At 37.1% G+C, this 23,765-nt stretch overlaps 1 protein-coding gene across 1 annotated transcript in view; it reads right to left on the reverse strand.

The window, feature by feature from the left end:
- Positions 1-423: 423 nt before the first annotated feature.
- LOC139726058 (uncharacterized) overlaps positions 424-23,765 on the reverse strand; it is a 31,627-nt gene continuing 8,285 nt past the window's right edge. Inside the window, exons 2-7 of the mRNA XM_071637139.1 lie at positions 16,916-17,209; positions 16,033-16,380; positions 15,455-15,580; positions 14,984-15,058; positions 2,257-3,938; positions 424-1,326 (exon numbers count right to left, since the gene is read on the reverse strand). Of these exons, the coding sequence (XP_071493240.1) occupies positions 1,153-1,326; positions 2,257-3,938; positions 14,984-15,058; positions 15,455-15,580; positions 16,033-16,380; positions 16,916-17,209 (2,699 nt within the window). The 3' untranslated portion in view covers positions 424-1,152. The remainder of the gene's footprint in view (positions 1,327-2,256; positions 3,939-14,983; positions 15,059-15,454; positions 15,581-16,032; positions 16,381-16,915; positions 17,210-23,765) is intronic.

Below are 23,765 nucleotides of genomic sequence, written 5' to 3' on the forward strand. Positions count from 1 at the left end.
GATAAGTGTAAAAAAACGGGAAATTTCTATTGCATATGAGCTGTGCGTGCGTATATGTGCGCGCGCGTACGCGTCCGTCCAATTTTTTTAATTTTATAAAAAATGCTCCAAATGGTCTGAAACGTATGCAAAAAAAAATTTGAGCTCGATTTGAGCATACAAATATTTCAACGCGCGCGTACGCGCGCGTTCTAAGATAAATATGAATTTTGAAAATATGAGTAGAATCCGCTTGACTTAAAATATATGTGACGTAAATTTCATTGAAGAATTCTATTCTATTAATGAGATATGCATGAAAATGTTTTCATATAATGACGTCATAGCGACGTCACGGTCGACTGATCACTATGATTTTATAAAATTTTTCGTCTTTGGGACATGATACATATATGGTATGAGTTTGAAATTGATACTGTGAGAACTTTCTGAGTACGTAGATACACAATTTTTGTCCAGAAATAAAGAAAGAAGAAGAAGAAGAAGAACAAAGAATCCGTACAGATACAGAAGGTGATCCGAGAGGATACTCGGATCACCTAATGAGTGGTTCGCACATTTCCCGACAAAAGCCCTAGCGTGGCTTTGCAGCCTGGACTTACCAAACCCGGCATATTTCCGTTAAAGCAATTTCGATATTTGCACATTTCCAGGCAAGACGTTCACACATTTTCCGGCTCCACAAGACGTGAACATAAGCATTACCTCTATACGAAATTACATTTTCAAATGTAGCCAAGGAGGTGCTACGCGCGAGCTAGTACCTCCTTGTGTATACTTACCATTTTTTTTTCTTCTTCATTTTTAGGCTATTCATCCACAATAAAGCAGTGATTTCTCGACCGAAGTCTATTTATTTTGTTGTTTCTTGTTGCTGTATATATAAGTGGGTTTCTTTACCAACGTGTGTTGCATCTTGTGCAAGACTACCCATTTACATGCTGTCCAGGTGACCACAGGGGAATTTAAGACTCAACAGACGACGCCCTGTCAGCTGGATTTACTACGCATTGAACGCATAATAACGATAAGGAGAAGAAGTGGGAGTACAATGAAATGTATGCATTGACTCTCTGAAATACTTAAATAACACACCATCAGATTCTATAGTCTGAACATTATAACACACGTACGTGTTGTAGAACTATACTGCTAAGTTCTTACCTCACAGTTCGAAGCCTCTGCGCTGAGAATGTTGTAGAAGTCCATGTGAAATTGTGACTCACATATGACTACTTTGCTGAGTACACTCCTGGAACACATACCCTCTGCCAAGTCACGTGACACAGTTCTTCCGCATTTCACTTGGATAATTTCCAGTGATGGCTGATTGGAAGGAATATTAATTGACAGGTAGTGAAGAGTCGGTGATGGTGGAAAATGTACATGCAGTTGGTTCGGAGGTGGGAAACTCAGAGCAACTGATATAATTTTGATACACTCAATCATATCATAATTTCATTAACCAGAGCTTATAAAAAAAAAAAAAGTTTGTTAAACTTGTTTTATTGTGACAAAGAACTGAGGAATGACACTGACGTGACTTCATCAATGTTCATCAACACTCATATTGTGAACCGTAAATGTACTGTATCGGTCTGGTACTCTGCAGATCACGTTGGTAGTACGGCATATCACAATCACATCACTGTCACATACAAAGCGTCTTTGGTAAAATCATGATCACACTTAAAAAGATTTTAACCAATAGCAGCTTTGAAACTGTAACTTGTAAGGGAACTTTCTTATTTTTGGAAAAAGTTGCACTTTTACCCCAGTGAAATCCAATATTGATGCTACGTATGACAAAAGTGGAAATTATTCCCTAATGTTGACTAAGTCAAACTTTTCGAAAAGGCCAATGAAACACATTCACATAGTTTACCATCAACAAAAATCCCATGGTGGTTTAGATTTTTTTAACATTTTAATTTATGTATATATTTTAATTTATGTAGCGAAGTTTGTTGCAACCTCATTGTGAGAGAAAACATCATGTCATATGTTTACAGCAATGACATTATGTTCAATTTTTGTTCACAGTTATGCGTTTTAGGACTTCAGATCTTACACCCATAATAGCAAGTAATAAGTTGATGGGTTTGTATTTAATTACACACGGGCGCGCACCCACACACACACACACACACACACACACACACACACAAAGACGCATAGTCACGCTCAGAAATGCGTTGTCATTATGTACTAGTATTTCAGCACTGTTCAAATCGAAATCCTAGCTTAATCACTCACCACTTGGTTAAAGCGCACCATAAAAGCGACTCCTGAATTTGTATGTTCTGGCGAATATGATGACAGTTCGTACTTTTTCCGTCGTTCTCCCACTGCTCTAGCGCCCTCCTCGGTATGATATTCAAACATAGAGTTTGTATGTTCATATCCTGGCACATTTGATGAGAGTGTGTACTCTGTCCATTGTTTTCCCACTGCTCTGGCGGCTTCTTCAGTATGACATTCAAACGCAACGTCAACGCAGAAATCACGGTATCGACGATCACCAGAGTTATTTCGATCAGAGTCTATCAAGCCTTGGATGATATCAAGACCGAGTTCATTCCCTAAAGCTGAGGTGAAGTAGAGTAGGTAGCGGAACTCCTGACGTCGACTAAGACATTCACTTTTCACCTTGTCGTACTTGGGCCGATCATTGGCAAATAGATTTTCAATATACAACGCTGCAATGTATTCTTGGAACAACTTGTGAGGAAACGAAACCGTTGATGCAACAAAGGATGAAATGTTGACATCCCGCCGACGCTCCCTTGTGATGACATCTGTTTCTGTAGTCAAAACACCCACGCTGCAGCATGTTTCCATGGCATCATGACAATCTCTGAATTGTTCTTCAGGGAATGAAAGATTCCTGTCCAATAAACCGTTAAGTGCAATTTCACTTATGTCTTGAATTGCCCTATGAGCTTTCTTCAATAGCTCAACAACATTCTGATTCTGAAGATTTCCACAAGTTTTTGATGCGAAGTGTTCTTTTAAGAAAGAGATCATTTCTCCAAAGATTTTCGAGAAAGTTTTCAATTCGCGCATTTTCTCTTGTTTCTCTTCACTGCAATCGTTCCACATAAGGCAAAGCATTGCACAGTAGATAGGAAATGGGGCCATGTTCGACCGGATGACTTCATTTTCTTCCATGAAACTTATCAAACTTTCTGCACGATTAATCTTCCCTCGTATCTTAAAGTACCTCTTAATGTAAGCTGATAAATTCTCCGTGTTAAATCCTTCTACGTGAAGAAACGTGTAAGCGTCAGCAAGTTCCTTTTCCATCACAAACTCGTCAGTTCTCCATGGTCGCGTGGTCACAATTACTTTGCATGACTTATATTGCTCCATTCTTAGAATGTGAATGACCTCACTGCTGTCTTCTCCACGTAATTTTCCGTTATACTCGTCAAATCCATCAAAAATAATGACTATTCTTTTTGGATTTCTTAAAATATAGTCATCGATCTGGTACGATTTTGCTGGATTTGAATCGGAGAGATAGGTTTTCACAATACCACCAATACTTCCTTTGTTAGTGACATCTCGAAGAGGAATTAGAATCACCATGTCCAGATCCTGGAAAATCCGTCCCTGGCACCAGTCCCAGGCAATTTTAGCACAAAGTGTTGTTTTTCCGACACCCCCTTCACCCTGGATCAGAAGGCGCTTTGAAATATGTCCATTTTCATGGTTGGTCAAAAGATCACAGTAAGTTATTGGTGTCTTAGTGATACCTTTGCTAGTTCTGTCTATTATACTTAAATTGGTATAGATTTCATCCAACTCAACACGTTCCATAAAGTTGAGTGGATCCACAGTGACCTTCCGTCGTGACATACGGTAATACGCCTTTAGCTCTTCTTTGCACCGCAGTACCTGTTCATTAGTAAGCGATGATGTTCCTAAGGGTGAAGCTATTTGAAAGACAGAAAACAATTTGTTTGTATAAACAATGAAAAATCTTCTTTGCGCTCAGTTGATTGTGGAGTTCCACAAGGAAGTATTCTAGGGCCGTTACATCTTATTATCTACATCAATGATTTTCCAATATCTTCAAATGTTCTTTCTTTTATATTATTTGCAGATGATTCTAATCTTTTCTTTTCTCATTCAAATCCTCATACATTAGTTGATGTCATGAATATAGAATTGAACAAGATAATGCAATGGCTAAGAGCAAATAGATTATCGCTTAATTTGCAGAAAACAAATGTGACGTTGTTTAGTAATACCCTTGATAAATTGCCACATGATATAATTTTGAAAATGAAGTGATAAAACAGGTCTATTCTGTTAGATTTCTTGGTGTAACTGTAGACAGTAAGCTTTCTTGGAAACAGCATATAGATTGTAGGCCGCACTATTTCCAGTAACATAGGTGTAATTGATAAAGTAAAGTTTTGTTTTTCTGTCAAAAAGTTGCTAATGTTATATTCAACGTTAATTTTACCTTATTAAACGTATGGAATTGTAGTATGGGGAAATACACATTCAACTTATTTGGATAGATTATTTTTGTTTAAAAAAAAGCACTTCGAGTAATATGTAATACCTCCAAACATTCCCATACTGACGGATTATTTGTGGAGAATAAGGTTTTGAAAGTAAGGGATTTGTATTATTATTACCTTGGTCAATTTATGTACAGTTTGTCTAATAATTCACTTCCTTTAGTTTTTGAAAATATGTTTAATAAGAATAAAAATATTCATAAATACCCCACTCGTCAAACAGATGAATATCATTTGCCCCTCACCCGAAATCTATTTACAAAATCCACGTTTATCTACAGTGGCCCAAAATTTTGGAATTCCCTTGAGAAAAATATAAAAGATTCCATTAGTTTGAAATGATTAGTTTGACTGTTTGGAATTGTTGTTCTTTTTTCTTCACCCTGCATCGAGAATGTTGACCTGCCCTTCGCTCTCTCTACTCCCCCTCTCCCCCTCCCTCCCTCTCTTTCCCTACTCTCTTCTGTGTGTGCACAATGTATGTGGATGCATACATGTGTGTGTACGTGCGTGTGTGTGCGTATGTGTATGTGGGTACGTGTGTGTGCTTGTGTGCATGTGTATGTGTATGTCTATGTCTATGTCTATGTCTATGTGTATGTCTATGTCTATGTGTATGTGTATACATGTGAAAGCGTATACTTCATGTAACCATCCGATTCGATTGAATGAAAACTGTATACTTTCAATGATTAGCTTGTACGGTACATGTATCGTTGTATTGTGTTATAAAGTCATATAATTACAATTTATGTATTGTAGTAATGTAACGTAAGTGAGGGGACTCCAATCTGCAAGTTCACTTTTTAGCAGCCCCTCAATTTCCATTTCCATGAAGTTCTTTTAAGAACCAATATGTATTATTATGTTCCAATATATGTAATCATGTCAAAGTGTATTACCTGTGTTTGATAGGAAATGAAAATTAAAAAAAAAACAACATGCATGTGAACATGCACGTGTGAAATGAAATGAAATGAACATGAGTGGCAAATCATTGACACCAGATATCATTATTGGTGTGAAAAAATGCATTTTATGTCAAAATGCATGGAAACAAAAGTTGCACTTTAGTGATTTGCAATGACTTTTACCAAAATAATCAAACAATCACTCATGATTCTAGAACATTTAAGCATGGGTTATTGCATATTTCTCTATCTCGTTCTTTTCATGAGCATATAGTGAAGTATTTGATAATTGATATGTCCACCACCCGCAATGACCAGCCGTCATCTCCTCCTCATACTGTTAACTAAAGTTTGTACTTGGCGCTGCTCAATGTTGGCCCATGCTCTCTGCAAGATGCGCTGAAATTCTTGCAGTGAAGTGTCATCTTTCAACTTCTTGCTCGCTTTCCACTTAATGATATCCCAAAGATTCTCTACTGGATTACAGTCAGGGGATCTTGCAGGCCACTCTATACGTTCGATGCCATTTCCCTCAGCAAACTGATCTACAACTTGAGGGCATGATGCAAAATGCCCACAGGCACATTAATGTGATCAACCTAAATTGGAATTACAAATCACATGGCTTTTACCAATATTTTCATGTTGAGAAGGCCTATTGTTCAAAAAGTATGCATAACATCTGTTTAATAGGGAAGCACATTGTACCTGAAGAAATTCCTGAGAATTACACAATTTAAAAAGATCATTTTGATAACTTACATAGGAAATGTATACAATATGCTTCCTATGGCCTAAAGTGCAACTTTTTTCCCCATGCATTTTGACATAAAATGAATGGGACAAAAACAGGAAGTAAATCACCAAAGTAACAACAATGAAGGGATTATCAGATTACACTAAAATTGAGTATGCCTCATCAACACATTCTGTCCATAATTAACGCCAACTTTCAAAGCAGTAGCCATATCCTTTCAAAAGTTATTAGAGTTGAAATTGAAGAGTGTGGACAAGGTTTTTCAGAAATGAAAAAGGGATTCTAAAGACACACCTGTTGCGACACGGATTGTCGCCCCTACACGGATTGTCGCCTCCTGCTCGGGGCGACAATCCGTGACGGGCGTTGGCGGCACGGATTGTCGCCCCCTACACGGATTGTCGCCTGGCGACAATCCGTGTAGGGGGCTGGCGGCACGGATTGTCGCCCGCCCTCGAAGCACATTTTGCTGGGTAATATCGTTCTGGACATAATCATTGAAATACTAACACATAACTTACATGGCTACATCCATGCAAACATGCCATGTAAAAAGTCATGGTGAGGTTTCAAGGAAGTGTCTATGTGCGCGTGCACATGATAATTTAGTGTCCGTTTGTGCGTGTGTGTGTATGTGTGTGTGTGTGTGTGTGTGTGTTTGTTTGTGATGGAAGAATGTGTTTATTATGTCAGTTTTTTGCGTATGTGTTTTTTAGCTGCGCGTGGGGAGGGATACCTAGTAAGCTGTTGCTGGCATAAACGTTGATATTGATTTTATCAGCAGCTTTGAATTTGATGAGTTTGTTCGGCAGATTTGTATAATATGAATTCGGAGTGGACATTGCGTGCGGGCAGATGCTGCTTTTCTGCATACGGTTCATTATGTCTTATTTATCAACATTGGGAAATCGTTTCATCAGGAAGGAATGTGGTATCGGTTCGGGTGTGCGTCGGTATGTGAGAAGGGGGTTACATTTCGTTATTGCAAAAGTTTGTTACTCTGAAGGCTCATTCGTCCGAAGGCTCATTATTCCGAAGGTTCGTTATTCCGAATTTCATTTTTGGATCAACGAACCTCTAGGTATAGGGAATTGTGTGTTTTGGATATTAAAATGAAGCCTCGGAAAAAAACGAAACTTCGGAATAACGGGACCTTCGTGTGTGTGTGTGTGTGTGTGTGTGTGTGCGTGTGTGTATGTATTTGGGTTGGTGAATGTGGGTGTGGGATGATTTAGGTTTTGTTTAATCAGGGGTTGGTGGGTTGGGGATGGGATTTGAAGAAGGATAGTTATAAATGGTATGACAGATGTTGGTAGGATTTAATATTTAGGATAGATGTAGGCCCTAGATTTGTTTCGGATGGGGAGGGGAGGGGTGGTCGGGTTTTTTATGACTGATTTCATTCTAGATTCGTGTAATGTATTTGTGTTTTTTTTTTATGTATATGCCCTTGTAAGTAAGAAGGTGTTACATGATCCAAACCAATGTATTCAAGGAATATACGTTTGGTAGGGCCCTACATGTCAAACATTTCTCGTGAAGAAATTGTTAGTAGGGTTGGTCTATAATCGTGTTATCTATGTTGAAGTGAGATTATTTGTGGTATAAATTGACAAATTGATTTGTTTCTGTTTCGAATTGACATTTGTAACTTTTTTTTTCATGTTACACCCAGAATGAGTCGATTTATGAATGATAAGAATGAAATCAATGAATATCAAGGAAAAAAATGTTGAGTTGGTTTATTTGCATTATGAGGATTTGTTTGAATGTTTGTTGGTGTTTGTTTGTATTACGTATGTATTAGCGGTGTGCAATGGCAGTTCGTTTGTGCTAAAATCAACTAACGATTGACAATTTTTTTACGGCGTGTGGAAATTATTCGCTCGTGCATAAAGCATGCCAAACCTATTCTGGGACAAAGAATAGTGGTATGGACGTTCTAGTTTATAAGACTGATGGAGGAAAATGACTGCAGTGAAAAATGAACAAGGACAAATAACATTTGGGGAGGGTACCTGATCCCTCGTACGTATTTTCTCTCGGTCTCTCTCTCTCGCCTAGCTAGTCTGGTTCCAGACCCTTTGCCAACTGGACTCCGCGGCGACGAAGTCGCCGCCCCGCGACGAAGTCGCCGCCTTTGCCGAAGGCAAAGGGTCTGGGCACATTCGCTTCAAGTGGGAGGAGCCTAAATTTACCCCCAGTGAGCGAGGGCGATCATTCTGTCATTACGTAATAAGGAAGAGGTCACGTTAGTGACCCCTGCATCCTCACCCAGAGGTCCCAAGGACACTCTCCATATACATTACATGCATACATCCACTGTCCGTGGAGTATTTCCATGCACTGTTTACTGCATGGAAAGGTTTTCTGGTGCGATAATCCTGTTTCTGATAGGACCTATTTAGTCACTGTATCCACACTATGCACGGAGCTATACACCATGCCCAAGACACATGGCATCCAAAGAGCGAAAAATGAAGTCGAAAAAATAAAGTGCAGCGGAGTATTGTGCAAAATTTTTTGTAAAAACTTTGTATGTGGAGATGAGTTGTGGGTGGGCGGCCCATGTGATATATAATGTATTATTCTATGTACATGTATTTTTTATGTTCGTGTTTGCTGATGAATACGTTCAGTTGCATGAGACCCTTCTTTCTATAACTTGATAGCAGCTAGTGAATAAAAAAGAAACAGATGATTAGCAACGTGCTCTTCCGATCAGTTCTTGTCTTCATAATATCGTGTCCCTCTCGTGGAAACATTGCGGCAACTGACTTAACTTAAAAATATTCTACGATATTGTTTATTTCTTCATCTCACACAATATGATAATCACCAAGATAATAACATCGGGATATGTATGAACCCACACAAGAAAAATGAAGTACACTTGCATGTATAGGTGAGCTGGGGTATTGTGGCCCCTCAACATAAGATGTCTTCATACACCATCTTCTATCCCTTGAAATAGCCCGCTTGATAGCCGTACAAGGTCACTTCTTACCACTATATGCTCCAACATCCATTCATTTAGCAATTATAGCATCTATAGGGGGACCAGTTTTTAAAAGAACGCGCGATAAGAGCCACATCTATTCATTTTCAATTTATTTTTCATAAAGTCACTTGATGATAAAAACCTTGTCTGAAGTGGTTATGTATAATGAAACAAATAATTAAAAAGATATTTCTTTGACAGAAGGCCATTGTTTGAAGCATGATGCGCTTCGGGGCAATTATGCCCCCCCCCCCCCCCCTTAAAAAGCCTTGCTTGCTAAGAACATCCATGGGTATATATGCAAGAAAGAATACTAATTATTTAGTTTAAAAGTTCATTGCTGGCATATATCAAGTGGACGTATACAGTGCAATCGTAATGAATTATCATTGCAGCTTTGTTTTGGATATTTTCAGCTGAAAGACTTCATTTCCCAAGGTCATCATGCAAAAAAAAAAATTAACGGCCAAACGTTACAAACAATAATAGACTCTGACTTACAGTTTTTGTATTCACATAATTAAGATATGACAAGCTCTAGCATTTGATATAGATTTGTCCATGTAACTCATATATTTTTTCAGCTTATTGCAGATTTTCACTTGTATATATAGGAAAGTATCAGTTTTGTGGAATATTTTGCCTCAATTCAAATTCTCAAAAGATGCTCATGTACTTTTTTTTTCATTGTTTTTCATATATGCTCAGAGACCCGTCCATATTAGTTAATCATAATAAACTTTCTATAAAAGAAACAGGTGCCAAGTTTATGACAAATGATATGTTTAGAGACATTTATCACCCCATCGTAAGACTATTAATTTTTTTTTTTTTAATTTCTATATATAAGAAGCAACGCAAGTTGGCTGCTTTTATTACCTCATTCAATGCAAAATGAAAATTGAGTGTAGATAAGTAGAGAACAGAAATAAGTTCGGTACTATATGGCACACCACAACCAATTATTAATTTTGGTCTCCATCCTGTAATTTTTGCTTTTTAATCCCTCGACGACAAACTTCTCCATTTCACCATATGCATGTCTTTAGTTGATATGCCCCTTGGACCTTAAAGCATGTAGGCCATAATAGGTGGTATAACCAGGGAGGTGGGAAAACCGAGCACTTGTGTGACCTTTTGTAAATATTGATGTTGTTACATTCCTGATTCCGATTTATTGAATGGTGAATGTGGCAACGAATGGTTCATCCCAATGACGATGTTGGCTATAGAGTATATATGGGAAAGGTGGGATACGGAGGAAGAAGAGGAAATATTCGTTTTCTATCAATAATGCAATCCAAAATTCCAATTGTATTCCAGCGCTCTTCCCTTAAATTTCATTGCGTAATATTCAATATCTTACCAATAACAACACCGCATTTCGCTGAAAAATAAAACATATTTTATTTTCGGAATTACGAATCCTATTTCATCACCAGATTGACGCGCCTTTGGAATAACGACCCTTCATTCATTTTGGGATAAACGAAACTTTGGAATAAAGAACCCAATTAAGTTTTTCGGAATAAGGAACATTATTCAATATCATCTGATGATATTGAATAATGTTCGTCATTCCGAAAAACATGATCTGATCAACAAACCTTCTGAAGAATTACGACTCTGCATTCATTTTGGGATTAATCATAAATTTTTGATTCACGAAACTTATTACATTTTAGCACTGACAAACTTTCGGAATAATGAACTTAATCATTCGCATTAGCGAACTTTGTTCGGAACGTAACGAATTATAACAATGAGAATTATACGTATGAAAGCATTGACAAAAATTTAAAGAATATATTATGTCCAATTCAGATACTTTTAGCTTGAATAATTTTTTTAAATATTTTTCCCGTGCACAGGTCATATTGAATCATAGCTCTTCTCCGAATATTAGCCTGCCTTATGCAATTATAATAGCTTGTCATCAACATATTTTACAGAGCATGTGGAAGCACTATGCTTTTCAGATGGAGAAATTGTGTGTGTTTTTGTAATGTATCTCATCGTTCTGACTCTTAAGTATGAGTTTAACGTTATACGAACAAATACAGCGGAAGGCGTTGTGCATCAATCAATATCGCCACAATCAAGTCTATTATACTTGCAGGGTTTTGTTGTTGTTGTTGTTGCTGTTTTGCTCTTTTAGAGGGCCTAGTCAATTTTTTCATCCACAAAGATGCCTGATTTTGAAACTCACAATTCCGGATACCTGATTTGGGAAACCTCTTTAGAGTTTTCATTATTCGTCGAAAATGATCATTGATATCATGAGAACAATAATTATATCTCTCTAAGATTTATAATGTTTGTTTTTTGTTAAGTGCTGTCTGGGGCAAATTATTTGTATAGGGCCCCATTTTCTCTCTCTCTTTTTTCGTTCTTGAAAACAACAACAACAACAACAACAATAATGTCTACATGAATTGTTAACTTGTTTCTCTCTGAAAAACCCAAACCATCCCCCCTTCCCCCCCCCCCAAAAAAAAAGCAACAAATTAAAATACTTCACTGTTGATGCTGTTCATTTGGATATTTGAGCACCAATTCGCACATTGATGAATGTCGGGAAGATTTGGGACCTCAGATAATGTTCATTTACATTGAGCTGATGATTGCATTCCACGTCTATAGCACCTATAAAGGGACTGTACAGTACTGGTTGAGGTGGGCATTCATCTTTTGAACATTCCTAAGCGAGATAATGAAAAGCCTCTTATGAAATATGAAAGAGCATGTAATTTTAAGAAGGATTCAATGTTTATTTGATGAAAATTGGTTTTCAAATGGCTGAGATATCCAAAAAAAAAAGGTGCTAATAAAAGGCGACATGCCACAACTTTATTAGGACTGATCTCTTTGTTTCACCTTGTTTTTGGTTATCTCGGCCATTTCAAAACCGATTTTCATCGAATAAACTTTTGATACCCCTTATAGAACTTAGAAGGTTTCTGAATATCTCGCAAAACGTTCAGAGCTATATCCTCACCACGACCTGAACTGTACACACCCTTTAAGATTAAATCATTGAAGTGAACTCAATATCACATATAGAAAAAAAAAAACGTGTATCTGAAATTGCCAGTTTCTATCAAAATATGCATCCATTTTGTGTTTTTTCATTGGTCAAAGATCCGTGAATTTTGCTTTATTTGTAGGATTCAGTATACTAGTAGTCAAATTAGACCGGTTTTTACATTCATACTCATAAGGCCTACTAAAAAAAAAAGGTAAAAAAAAAATGTTGCTGGTTTTCCCCAAGTCGAGCCTACAAAAGAAATCCATTAGACAACATAGTGGAAACGAGAAAACGACCCAGATGGTTATGCATTAGAATACTGTGATTGAGATACTTTGCAAAAGAAGGAAGGGAAATGTGGTTCGCATTTACTGATTGTATTGCACTATAGGCCCTACATTAGTTGAAAAAAAAAAACCAGCACAAATGAAGAAAGAAAAAAAAATCTTACTTGGACACCTATTCCTTATTGAGCTTATAACATAAGTAACAAGGATATGTGATTTTTGATTTCGTCGATAGACACAATGACACAAAATGGTCTGCTTCAATTTTATTGGAAACATAGTTCACTTGACCATTGTGCGCATCTATAGTAGTAAACAGGAAAAAAACGTGAGTAACAATAAAAAACATAGCAAACTTTTAGGAATACACATCATGGAGTACACACTGTCTACGATTGCCGATTCTTCCATCCGACCTTAAGTCCGAATGTTCGTGTGCAGGGAGGTAGAATATACGCCTCCCTGAATGTACCTGTATACCATCACCCTCATCCTGCATACTACAGTATACAGCATCCACACCATTGGTACACACACGCCGCAATGCCAACACACAGGTAGTATATAGGGAGAGTCCTCCCACCACCCGGCTCTGATAACACGCTGAGCAGGATAATTCGAATTTCGCGCTTCAGAGGACGGGAGCGCTGACAGATTTATGGATTCCGCCCAAAATCGGGCGGAATCCATTAACTCCAAGACGAATGCTTCCAGACCCTCTGCGCGAGAAAATCAACTTAAACTATACTAGTTTTCGACGTTGAGGGCGTCAATATCATGGATAGCGAAATAGTATGGGCAGAGGGTCTGGAAGCCAGACTATCGCCTAGCCTGCCTCACCGCCGATATTGGTTCAGACACCCATACTATTTTTAGATCAACGCTGGTGTGAATTTCTTAAACACGTGCTCATGCACTCTGAAGGCGTTTGTATTGCCACAGTAGCGCCGCTATATGCCACATACACACGTAAGCATACAGGCACACGTATACACACAGACAAACAAACCACTACCACTATGACCACCACACATGCACAGTTTCTACATGATTATTGTATTATTATACTCCAAACACACACACATACACACATTTACACACACACACACACAGACACACACACACACAACAAATCATACACATCACATATCATGCAGCTCACAATACACACACACACACACACACGCACACACGCACACCCACCCACCCCCCCCCCCCCCCAACACACACACACATGCGCATAACTTACCAGTCATACCCATCCCACCAAAGCTTAACACCGGAGGAACCACCCCGAGCCCGGGGCGACAATCTGTGACGGGGCGACAATCCGTGTCGCAACAATTTTTTTTTGCCAACACGGATTGTCGCCTTCGAGGTCAAAAACTGGGAACTGCACAAGCGTCACGGATTGTCGCCAGGCGACAATCCGTGTAGGGGGCGACAATCCGTGCCGCCAGCGCCCGTCACGGATTGTCGCCCCGAGCAGGAGGCGGCAATCCGTGTAGGGGCGACAATCCGTGTCGCAACACACACCTAATCACACTATTCTACCCAAAATGTTCGCGATAAACTGCTAAAAATACACACACTTTTCTGCCCGTTTTATGATACTAAAATTTAGCATAATGTAAAGAAGACCCGCTCTTTCAGAAAATATGAAAAAGTCAAGTTCGGCTAGGTTGACCCATTTCACTTATTTTCACTCCTCACGCAAAATCAGTGTGCATGCGACTTTATGTTCGCTTTGAGGTGCACGGTCACATATTGTACCTTTTAAGGATAATCGACTGAAATGGAAATATAACTATAAATACACAGTGCAAATGCTGCAATGACAACTAATCCTTAATGCATTATTTGCTATACCGTCGGAGAATAAGAAACATCTCGGCAAGGATTAGTGACCTTATCTTTAAATGTTCAAGAAAAAATATCATAAATGAGAAAATCATAGTAACCGGGAATGAAATTTGTGAGAAGGATTATTTCTTCATCAACGCAACAATGAATTTCATGGAATATGCAATTCATAACATTTATCTCATGGAAGAACACAGAAACCAGCGTTTCACTGCATCATTTGTTGTAAAAGGATTAAAATATGAGTTTATGTTATATTGCAATGATATCTAAAAAAAAAAGAAGAAGTATTCGAGTAATCGAGTAATAAAATCAGTTACACTCAGAATTTTGGTTTTATGTTAATTGAACTATCAATTATGACTGTAATTGTTTTATGCTTGTATTGAATTATGCATGCGTCTGAATATCGAGTCATATACATAAAGTCCCTCGGTTTGAGGATAAAAAAATACGGTTCATGGACTTCCAAGGCACTATACTCTACGTCGTTTCATGAGATGACACATAATTTTTCTTTTAATGTTTTTAACCACATTTATTATGTGAAACAAATAATTGATGAATTGATGAACGGATACAATAAGGACTATTTTCTTACTCAGCATTGATTCGTCTTCCTCATCAAATCGCTCTGGTTTATTTGGTCTTCGCCAGCACGGATTCCAGCCACATCCTGAAACATATCATGAACAATGGTAACAACATCACTGATATTAGTGTTAGATATATACATATTATATACATGCTGCCTGATAAGCACTTATCTATAATTTTATGTTTATCCTAGAATTCTGTCTTTACATCTTCCACTACGGGCATTTTGTTTAATTACAAGCCTATGCTGAATACGTCAGACAACTATAATGAAGAACTGGTTTATCAGCACAACTTCCAACTCCCTAGCACCTTTTAATGGGTTAAATGTTGATGAAAATTGACTGTTATTCAATTAAATATTGTAACCAGTGGCTTCCTATAGTTCCCCCCGCACACACACACACACACACACACACACACATGCACACAAGGATGAAAACACGTTCAAACAAGAAGTATCAAAGATCTACACCTTTTCTTGGTAAGTAGTCCGGGTGTTTGTTTTGAAGATACTTTCCAACAAGGAGAAATACGATGATAAGGACAGCAGGCAGGCCAATGGCGAGTCCAATGATGAGAGCCAAATGAGCGCGTTTTCCTGAAATTTAATACAAATATAAACAAAGATGATGCACGTTTTCATTCATGACCGGATGTAGAAGGCAATAAATAAACGGGTCAATATTAAAAGGTTGACATTCTGTTCTATGCTTTGCCCCAGTACCAAAAGAAAAAAAAAAAGAATTGATTACACATATTACATTACTCATAGTGTGACAAAATCATAATTCAGAGGACACCCTGAGAAAAGTTGTTAGTTGGTGTTTTTTTTCTGTTTTGCTTTTTTCTGTCTTCACTTGTTATAAGTTATAAAACTTTGTTTTTCATTAGTAGACATGATAATCGTGTGTGATAATGTTAGATTATCCAAAATGTCGTATCAGATTTTACCGTGACAAAGATATTAAAAATCAGAACATTTGTTTAGGTTTCAGAACGTGTTTACCTAATGTAATTCAGAAACAAAGAAGTTTGAAAGTTTCACGGAACCTGATACATGTATAGGCAGAATGGTGATTTCTCTGGTCGACGTTCCATTCAGCGAGTCACCGGTAGCCACGCACATGAAGGTTTGCTCTGTCCCATGTTTGGCTGATACAGTGATTGTCTCGAACCTCTCGTATGTGCCGTCACAAAGTGTGTTCTGTTGTGAAACCACGGAATTCAGTCTCTTACCCGACTCCTCGGTCCACAGCATGGACACGTTAGGTTTGAATCCATTCACCACACACGTAAGATTTAAAGAAGGGGTGTTGGAGGGAGATTGATATGTACACCGGTTTTGACGAGATTGACTTCTATCAGCACATTCCTCAATCGTATGTCCTGATGCCATCGCTGGGAAAATATATAGGAAAATCAATTTCAAAATTACGCGAATTTCGTATTCAATTTCAAATTATTGTTTTTTCGCTCAGCAAAGAATTGAAATATTTTTAGCGGACCTCCATCCTTTTTGTGGAGAGAGTTTCATTTTTTTTTTCATTATCTACCGTGATATCTGATTTTTTTGTGTTTAAATTTGATTTTTATTTGATTTTTGCATTATTCATTCCTACAAGAATATAGCAGAACGTCAATTTATCAAGGTTTATTGCCATTTGAACAAAGAAAACACACTGAAATAATTATGTTAAAGTTGGATATAAATGTACAGCATTTCTCCTCAAAGAATGAAATAAAAGTGTTTTACGACGTAATACGCCCTAGAGTGACTAAAGTTAGGTAAGCCCCAAAATTGTGCGTAACTTCCGCGTATCGTTGAAGCCTGTTACACAAAACTCATGTGTAAGTCTGTCAAAGTAATATACGAACATTTGCTCAAAGTCTTAAACCATGCTTCTCAGTATATTTTTGTCCCAATGCGACTTACAGCTAATCGTCACGATGGTGGTATTCTTGGACGTCTGCTGATCTCCTAGTGCCACTTCGCAATAGTAAAGACCTTCATCTGCCACCCGCAGGTCGGTGATGACGAGGCTGAAATCATTTTCCATGTTGAAACGTTCCTTCCTGCTTTCATATGTCCCATCGTTGAATGTAGCTACGGGCTCCCTCAGCTCATCGTTCCAATACACAATGAGAGGATCCTCCTGAATGTCACATCGTAGTCGAATGTCTTCCCCTTTCCATCCCCGAACAGTGGGGGCAGTACCTACCACAAACGCTTAAGATAGAAATTCTCGAGTGTCTTAATGCGTGTATATTACAAGATTCGTTCCGTTTTCTTTCGTTCATTTATATAAGCTCGGCAATAAGATTCAGTCAAGGCTGTTTTTCTTTATGTTCGTTTCGGATAAAAACATACTGAAATTTAGTAAACAATACAAACATGCTTTAGATTAATACAAATTATACAAAAAGTAAAAACAAAAAAGAATGTGAAAAGCAATACGAGATAATCGTAAGTCCATAGTTAATAAACAAATAGATTATATAATCATACAACATTACTGGGTTGATGCTTCTTATCACTATAAATCACAAGTTACACTGTATTAGTTGTATTTTTCAAGCTTTCGAATTGTATGTTTGTTTGTTTTTTACTATTTTTGCGCAAAGCTTGTGTCCGCATTGTTGTGAGACTGCCGTGCAGGCATGCCTTTCAAATATTGTTTTTTTTTTTACAAATCTCTTAAGTAATCTAGCCTTTTATATAGTTTTTTATGCCTCTGCCACGTAGTGGTGCCGGAGGCATTATGTTTTCGGGTTGTCCGTCCGTCCATCCGTCCGTCCGTCCTTCCGTCCGTCCGTCCGTCTGTCCGTCTGTAATGAATGTTGCGGACAGCGTAACTAAAAAAACCTTTTGAGGTATCGTAATGAAACTTTGCATGTATGTGTATTAGGGGGTGAAGTTGTGCCTTTTGGGCACATATGCTCGAGGTCAAAGGACAAAAGGTCAAGGTCAAATACGTAAAATTTCACTATTTCCATCATATCTGTGCAATGTCTGAAGATATTTTCTTGAAACTTAGTGTATACATGTATTACCCAAATGAGATTCTCTGGTAAAGGTTTGGGGTCATGAGGTCAAAGGTCAAAGGTCAAAAGGTCAAGTAGAATATGAAAACTTCACTTTTTTCTCCGTAACTTGGAAATTGTTCAAGGTATCTTCATGGAACATAGTATACATACATTTACTGACTGGCAGTGATTATCTAGAGAATTTAGGGTTCATGGGTTCAAAGGTCAGGGGTCAAAGGTCAAGGGCAACACTTCAAAATTTTACTATTTTCCTCATTTATGCAATGCCACCAGGATTTTTTTTTTTTTGGTTACACTTGGTGTATGCATGTATAACCTGATAGAGATTCTCTGGAAACTTTTTCTTTTCTTCTTTTTTTTTGGCCTCAAAGGTCAAAAGATCAAAGATCAAGTGAAAGTGCTGAACTAACTTTTTCCTCCATATCTCGGAAGTGGCTCCAGTTATCTTGAAACTTTCTACATACTTATGCATGTTCTGCCTGACAGTGATTATCCTATGAATTGTAGTGTCAAAGGCCAGATGAAAATGGTAACAATGTACTTTTCAATACAGAAATTGCACTCTTTCTCTATACCTTGAAAATTACTCCATGCATAAACTTATGAATGGGTCAAAGTCAAGTTAAAAGTCCTTAAATCCCCAAATACATGCTCTCCTATTTATCCAATTGCACCTAGGTCAAGGAAGGTGAACATTCAACACTTTTCTGACAAACTTGTCATTATTTGATATTTTGCAAATTTTGTGAAAATGTAATCACACATTGTCCACGAGTACTATAGACCTATTAGGAGAATCATGCATTATGGCGGAGGCATACCAGTCGCCTTAGCGACATTTCTAGTTGTTTATGCTTCGCATGCAATGACAAACGTTTTAAAGACAATTGCAAGCTTTTTATGAAGTAACTTTTACGATATTTCATTTTCCCCTTTTTTGCGTCCAAATGGCCAGTAACTACATTACATTCAAGGTCTCAGAGGCATGAGTTGAATACATAACCATGACAACGGAGGGGGGGGGGAATTAGAAACGACTTGGAAAAATTAAGGCAAGTGACAAAATGTGTCTCGCCCATTTGCGTAGAAGAAATTGATGTTTTACTTAAATTTTGCACTATCCTGTTTGATACCTGTATTTTTTTTCCTTTTTTTGTGCGGATATTACTTCCCATGTTCATAGTATACATGTTGTCTATTTCAAAATGCATTTTATGTACACTGTATAGTTCTTCTCCCCTTTTACTTATATGTTGGCTTACACTTAGTCTCAACAATGTTGATGTCACACGATAGGGACGCTAGCTTCCGGCTCTATGCCGCCCTCCCTCGCTTGCACTGGCGTTCCCTCTGATTTCCTGCACACATGGTATACTGCATACTCTTTGCATCCTCAGCATACCGTCCAGTACATATCTCTGTTACCTTTCTGTCTGATGGCCATTATTATAAAACGTTTTCGCCTCATTGATTACATTGTTATATTGTACAATTCTTGATTACCATGTACAATACTTTAATCCAAAATCTTGAACTCATTTGTTTTTTGGATGTTATATAGGAATGTAATTATTTTTTTTTTCTTTTTTTCTTTCTTTCTTTCATTAATCGTTCCGAAATGTTATATCCGAAACTCAAGAAAGATGTATTTAAACCTCCTTACACATTCTCTTATGCTATTAAATTGTCGTGTTATCATTGAAGGATTATTATTCATTACAATTTTATTTCATCTAATGTAATTCTGTTCCCCATCGTATTTCTGTATCTGGCGGGAGCCCTCCCCCAAACACACTACAACATGGCTTTGTTATCCCACCTTCTTCGCTCTAGCATATCGGATTGCCTCTCGCAATCCTCTTTATCCTTTCCAATGCATGTATGTCTTCTCGGAATCCCACTGAGACACTGGATTTATTCTTGTTATTGTGTTGTGTGTGTTCTATGTCCTTTTCTGTCGATTCTTCTCACTGCTCTTACTTACCTTATTCTTCCCCTTCTCATTTCACGTTCTACGTCTCCTCAGCGATCTTCTGCTTATCATGATTATGACGTCACCCATGTTCGTAACTTACTCCAGTGTCTTGCCACATTACGGCGACTGGGTATTTTCTTGTATTGTCCACTCGTTCACTACATCCTAGTTTCGTTGATGACGCAGACTTTAAAAGATTCGTCTTGTATTCGTAATTATGGCTAATTTTTTGAATGCTCCATTTTATTCCTTATCGAACGATGATTTTTTTTTTAATTGTTTAGGGACACAGGCTTAGACTCTGACCCAGTGAGTGGGTCAACCAGTATACGAACCACCCCTTACGATAATTTTGTTACCGATAGCCTGAACACTGCTGCAAATGAATTGCCTTTTGATTTTAGTAATGATAATATCACCCAAAATAAGTTGTGCAATTATACTACAGTGAATCAATACAAAAATATAATTCATAATTTTTCTGAGGATACATATTCTTTTTTGCATTTAAATATAAGGAGTTTGAATAAACATTTTGATGATTTAAAATTCTTATTAGAATCTGATGCAAGTCAGTCGCTATCCGTTATCGGATTAAGTGAGACATGGTTAGCTTCCAATGCAGAAAATTATTTCGCAATCGAGGGTTATAATTTATTTGTTAACAATAGGTCTGATAAGAATGGAGGGGGGGTTGCATTGTATGTAGCACGTTCCTATGATACTATTATTCATGAAGATATCTCTAGAATGGACAATATTGTTGAATCTTTGTTTATAGAAATTTTTATCCCAGGATGTAGAAATCTTATGGTAGGCGTTATATACAGACCCCCTAATTCAAATTCTAATGATTTTTTAGATTATTTTTCAGATCTGGCTAGTTCCCACGTTTTTCAAAATAAGGATTGCTTCTTACCTGGCGATTTTAATATTGATTTGCTGAAGTCTGAGCATGATAATATCTCTAGTTAGTTTCTCCACACACTTCTGTCTTCGTCCTTTCTTCCGCTTATTCCTAAACCCACACGTGTTACAGATCGCTCTGCCACCCTCATTGACAACTTGTTTTGTAATATTTTACCCCTCCCCGATTCTTTTATAATTCTTTCAGATATGACCGATCATTTTCCAATAATGACTTGTTTTACACCTAAAACACCAGCTAATACTAAACCTGTTTCATCTTTTTTGTTCAGACGTAGAGTTTCACCTGAAAAGTTAGCAAGTTTTGATGCGGCTCTCGAGAATGCTGACTGGTCAGGAGTATTTGGCAGCGATGACGTTAATATATCTTTTCATAATTTTATGGAAATTTTCAATCATCATTTAGATGATGTAATTCCAAAACAAAGAAATAGAACAGAGTATAAAAAAACACCCAGGTTACCTTGGATTTCAAGATCAATTCTTCGTTCAATTAATAGGAAAAATCGTTTGTATTATAAGTACAAAATGGAAAAATCTGAGCGATCGAAGAATAGATATACATCATACAAAAATACTTTGAGAATGATTTTACGTTTTGAAAAGAAAAGATATTATTCTAAGCAATTATCGAGATATAAGTTTGATATGAAAAATACCTGGAAAGTTTTAAAACAGGCCATGAATGTTCCGAGTAAAAACTGTGACATTGATAGAGTTAAAGTGAATGATGAATTAATTAATGATCCCCTTTATATTGCAAATATTTTTAATACTTATTTTTCAAAAATAGGCGAAAATTATGCTCATAACATTCCTGCAACAGAGACTCATTTTACTGAATTTTTAGGTCAGCGTAACTCTGATTCCACATTTTTCACACCAACTAACAGATTTGAAATTATTGATATAGTTTCCTTTTTTTTTAAAATAAACGTAGTTCTGGTTATGATGAGATAGATAATTTTGTACTTAAGGGTGTTATTTCCTCGGTTGCTGATCCACTTGCTCATATATTTCATTTGTCAATTTTTAACGGCGTGTTTCCCGATAAAATGAAATTAGCTAAAGTAATCCCAATATTTAAGGCAGGTGATAAGTTTGAAATCAGCAATTATCGCCCAATTTCATTATTATCGTCATTGTCCAAGGTCTTAGAAAAACTCATTTATAAGAGAATGATTAATTTTTTGAAGGCACATGAGGTTATTACGAATTATCAGTTTGGTTTTCGCGAGAAACATAGTACAACGCATGCTCTTTTGCATTTTGTTGATAGAGTAGTTCATGCAATTGATAACCATTCTCATTTAGTTAGTATTTTCTTGGACTTCTCCAAGGCCTTCGACACTATCAATCATGATATTTTACTTTATAAGTTATCGCATTATGGAATACGTGGGAAGGCCTTGGAGTGGTTCAGGAGTTATTTAGTTGATAGAAAACAATTTGTAACAATTAAAAACTATGATTCAGTTGTCAGAGAAGTCAAATGCGGCGTCCCACAGGGAAGTCTTTTAGGGCCGTTATTGTTCATTATTTATATCAATGATTTTTGTCGCGTATCCGACAGCCTCTCTTTTATTCATTTTGCAGATGACACAAATGTATTTTTTGCCCATAATGATATTGATTTTCTTGTTCATAAAATATTCATATTAGTTTGGGGCAACACCCATCAGAATTTATTAGACAAAGTGTTCCTTTTAAAAAAGAAAGCTCTTCGTGTTATCTGTAATTCCTCTGTATGTTCTCATACAAATATGTTGTTTGCCTCCAACAAGCTCTTAAAAATGACAGATTTGTTTTTGTTTAATTTAGGGCAATTTATGTACAAGTATTGTAATAACTTGCTTCCATCTATTTTTGATTCTATGTTCCTCAAAAAACAATCATTTCATAAATATCCCACTAGGCGATCTAGTGAATTTCATTTACCTCTTTTAAGAACGATTTTTGCTAAAAACACACTTATTTATGTAGGCCCAAATTATTGGAATTCTTTGAATCATGACTTAAAAGATGCTCCATCCATATACTCTTTCAAGAGGAGACTGAAGTCTTTTTTATTGCAATCGTATGACTCTACAATACTGAATTAACCTTTTGGCCTTTTTTTTATACTAACCTGTTTACTTTGTCCCCTATTCGAAGAATTAACGGTATTTTTTTCCCCTGGATGTTTGCAATGTTGTCATCTATGCCATTTCTTACCTATAGAGTCTAGTAGCTGACTCTCCGTGTGCTACTTCGGTTCATATATCCCTCTATTTTCTATTTTCTTGTCTTTCTTCAAGGCGTCAAAATTTCGCTTTCCCCAGCAATTATCTTCTGTTTCTCTTGGCATGCTTCTGCCGAAGATCGCTGTTTATGTTTATGTTGTTTCTGTTGTTCTGTTACTGTTTCTGTCTTGTTTGCGTTCTTGTCTGCTATTTCGTCTTCAGTTCGTCAGTCTTGTCCATCCCGTTTTGTCCTTTACAACCTTTTCTTTAGTAGTTGTCTTGCTGTCTAGTCCTGTTTTATGTTAGTTCGCGTCTATGTAAATGTATTTATTTGTTAATCTAATTTCTAGTGGGCTTCCAGACTTCTTCCACTTTGTTATCTTTTTGTATATACGACGGTTCAATTTATCTTTTCGTTGATGTTCTTCTCCAGAGGGACCCACATACTACAAGCTCTGTCTTTTTAGTGGGTCCCTCCATTTTTCGCATTTAAAACAACGGTATACATGTATTTCGCTTTGATCACTTTTGTTTCTTTCTTGCAATACAATGTATGATTACTTTAGGTCCTCAATTGTTATACTCAAATAGGATCTGCTTCTATTAGATTATGT

The sequence above is a fragment of the Diadema antillarum genome, unplaced genomic scaffold, assembly GCF_040938485.1.
Source record: "Diadema antillarum isolate AM-2024a unplaced genomic scaffold, OU_Dant_1.0 seq00000076_RagTag, whole genome shotgun sequence".
NCBI lineage: Eukaryota > Metazoa > Echinodermata > Echinoidea > Diadematoida > Diadematidae > Diadema > Diadema antillarum.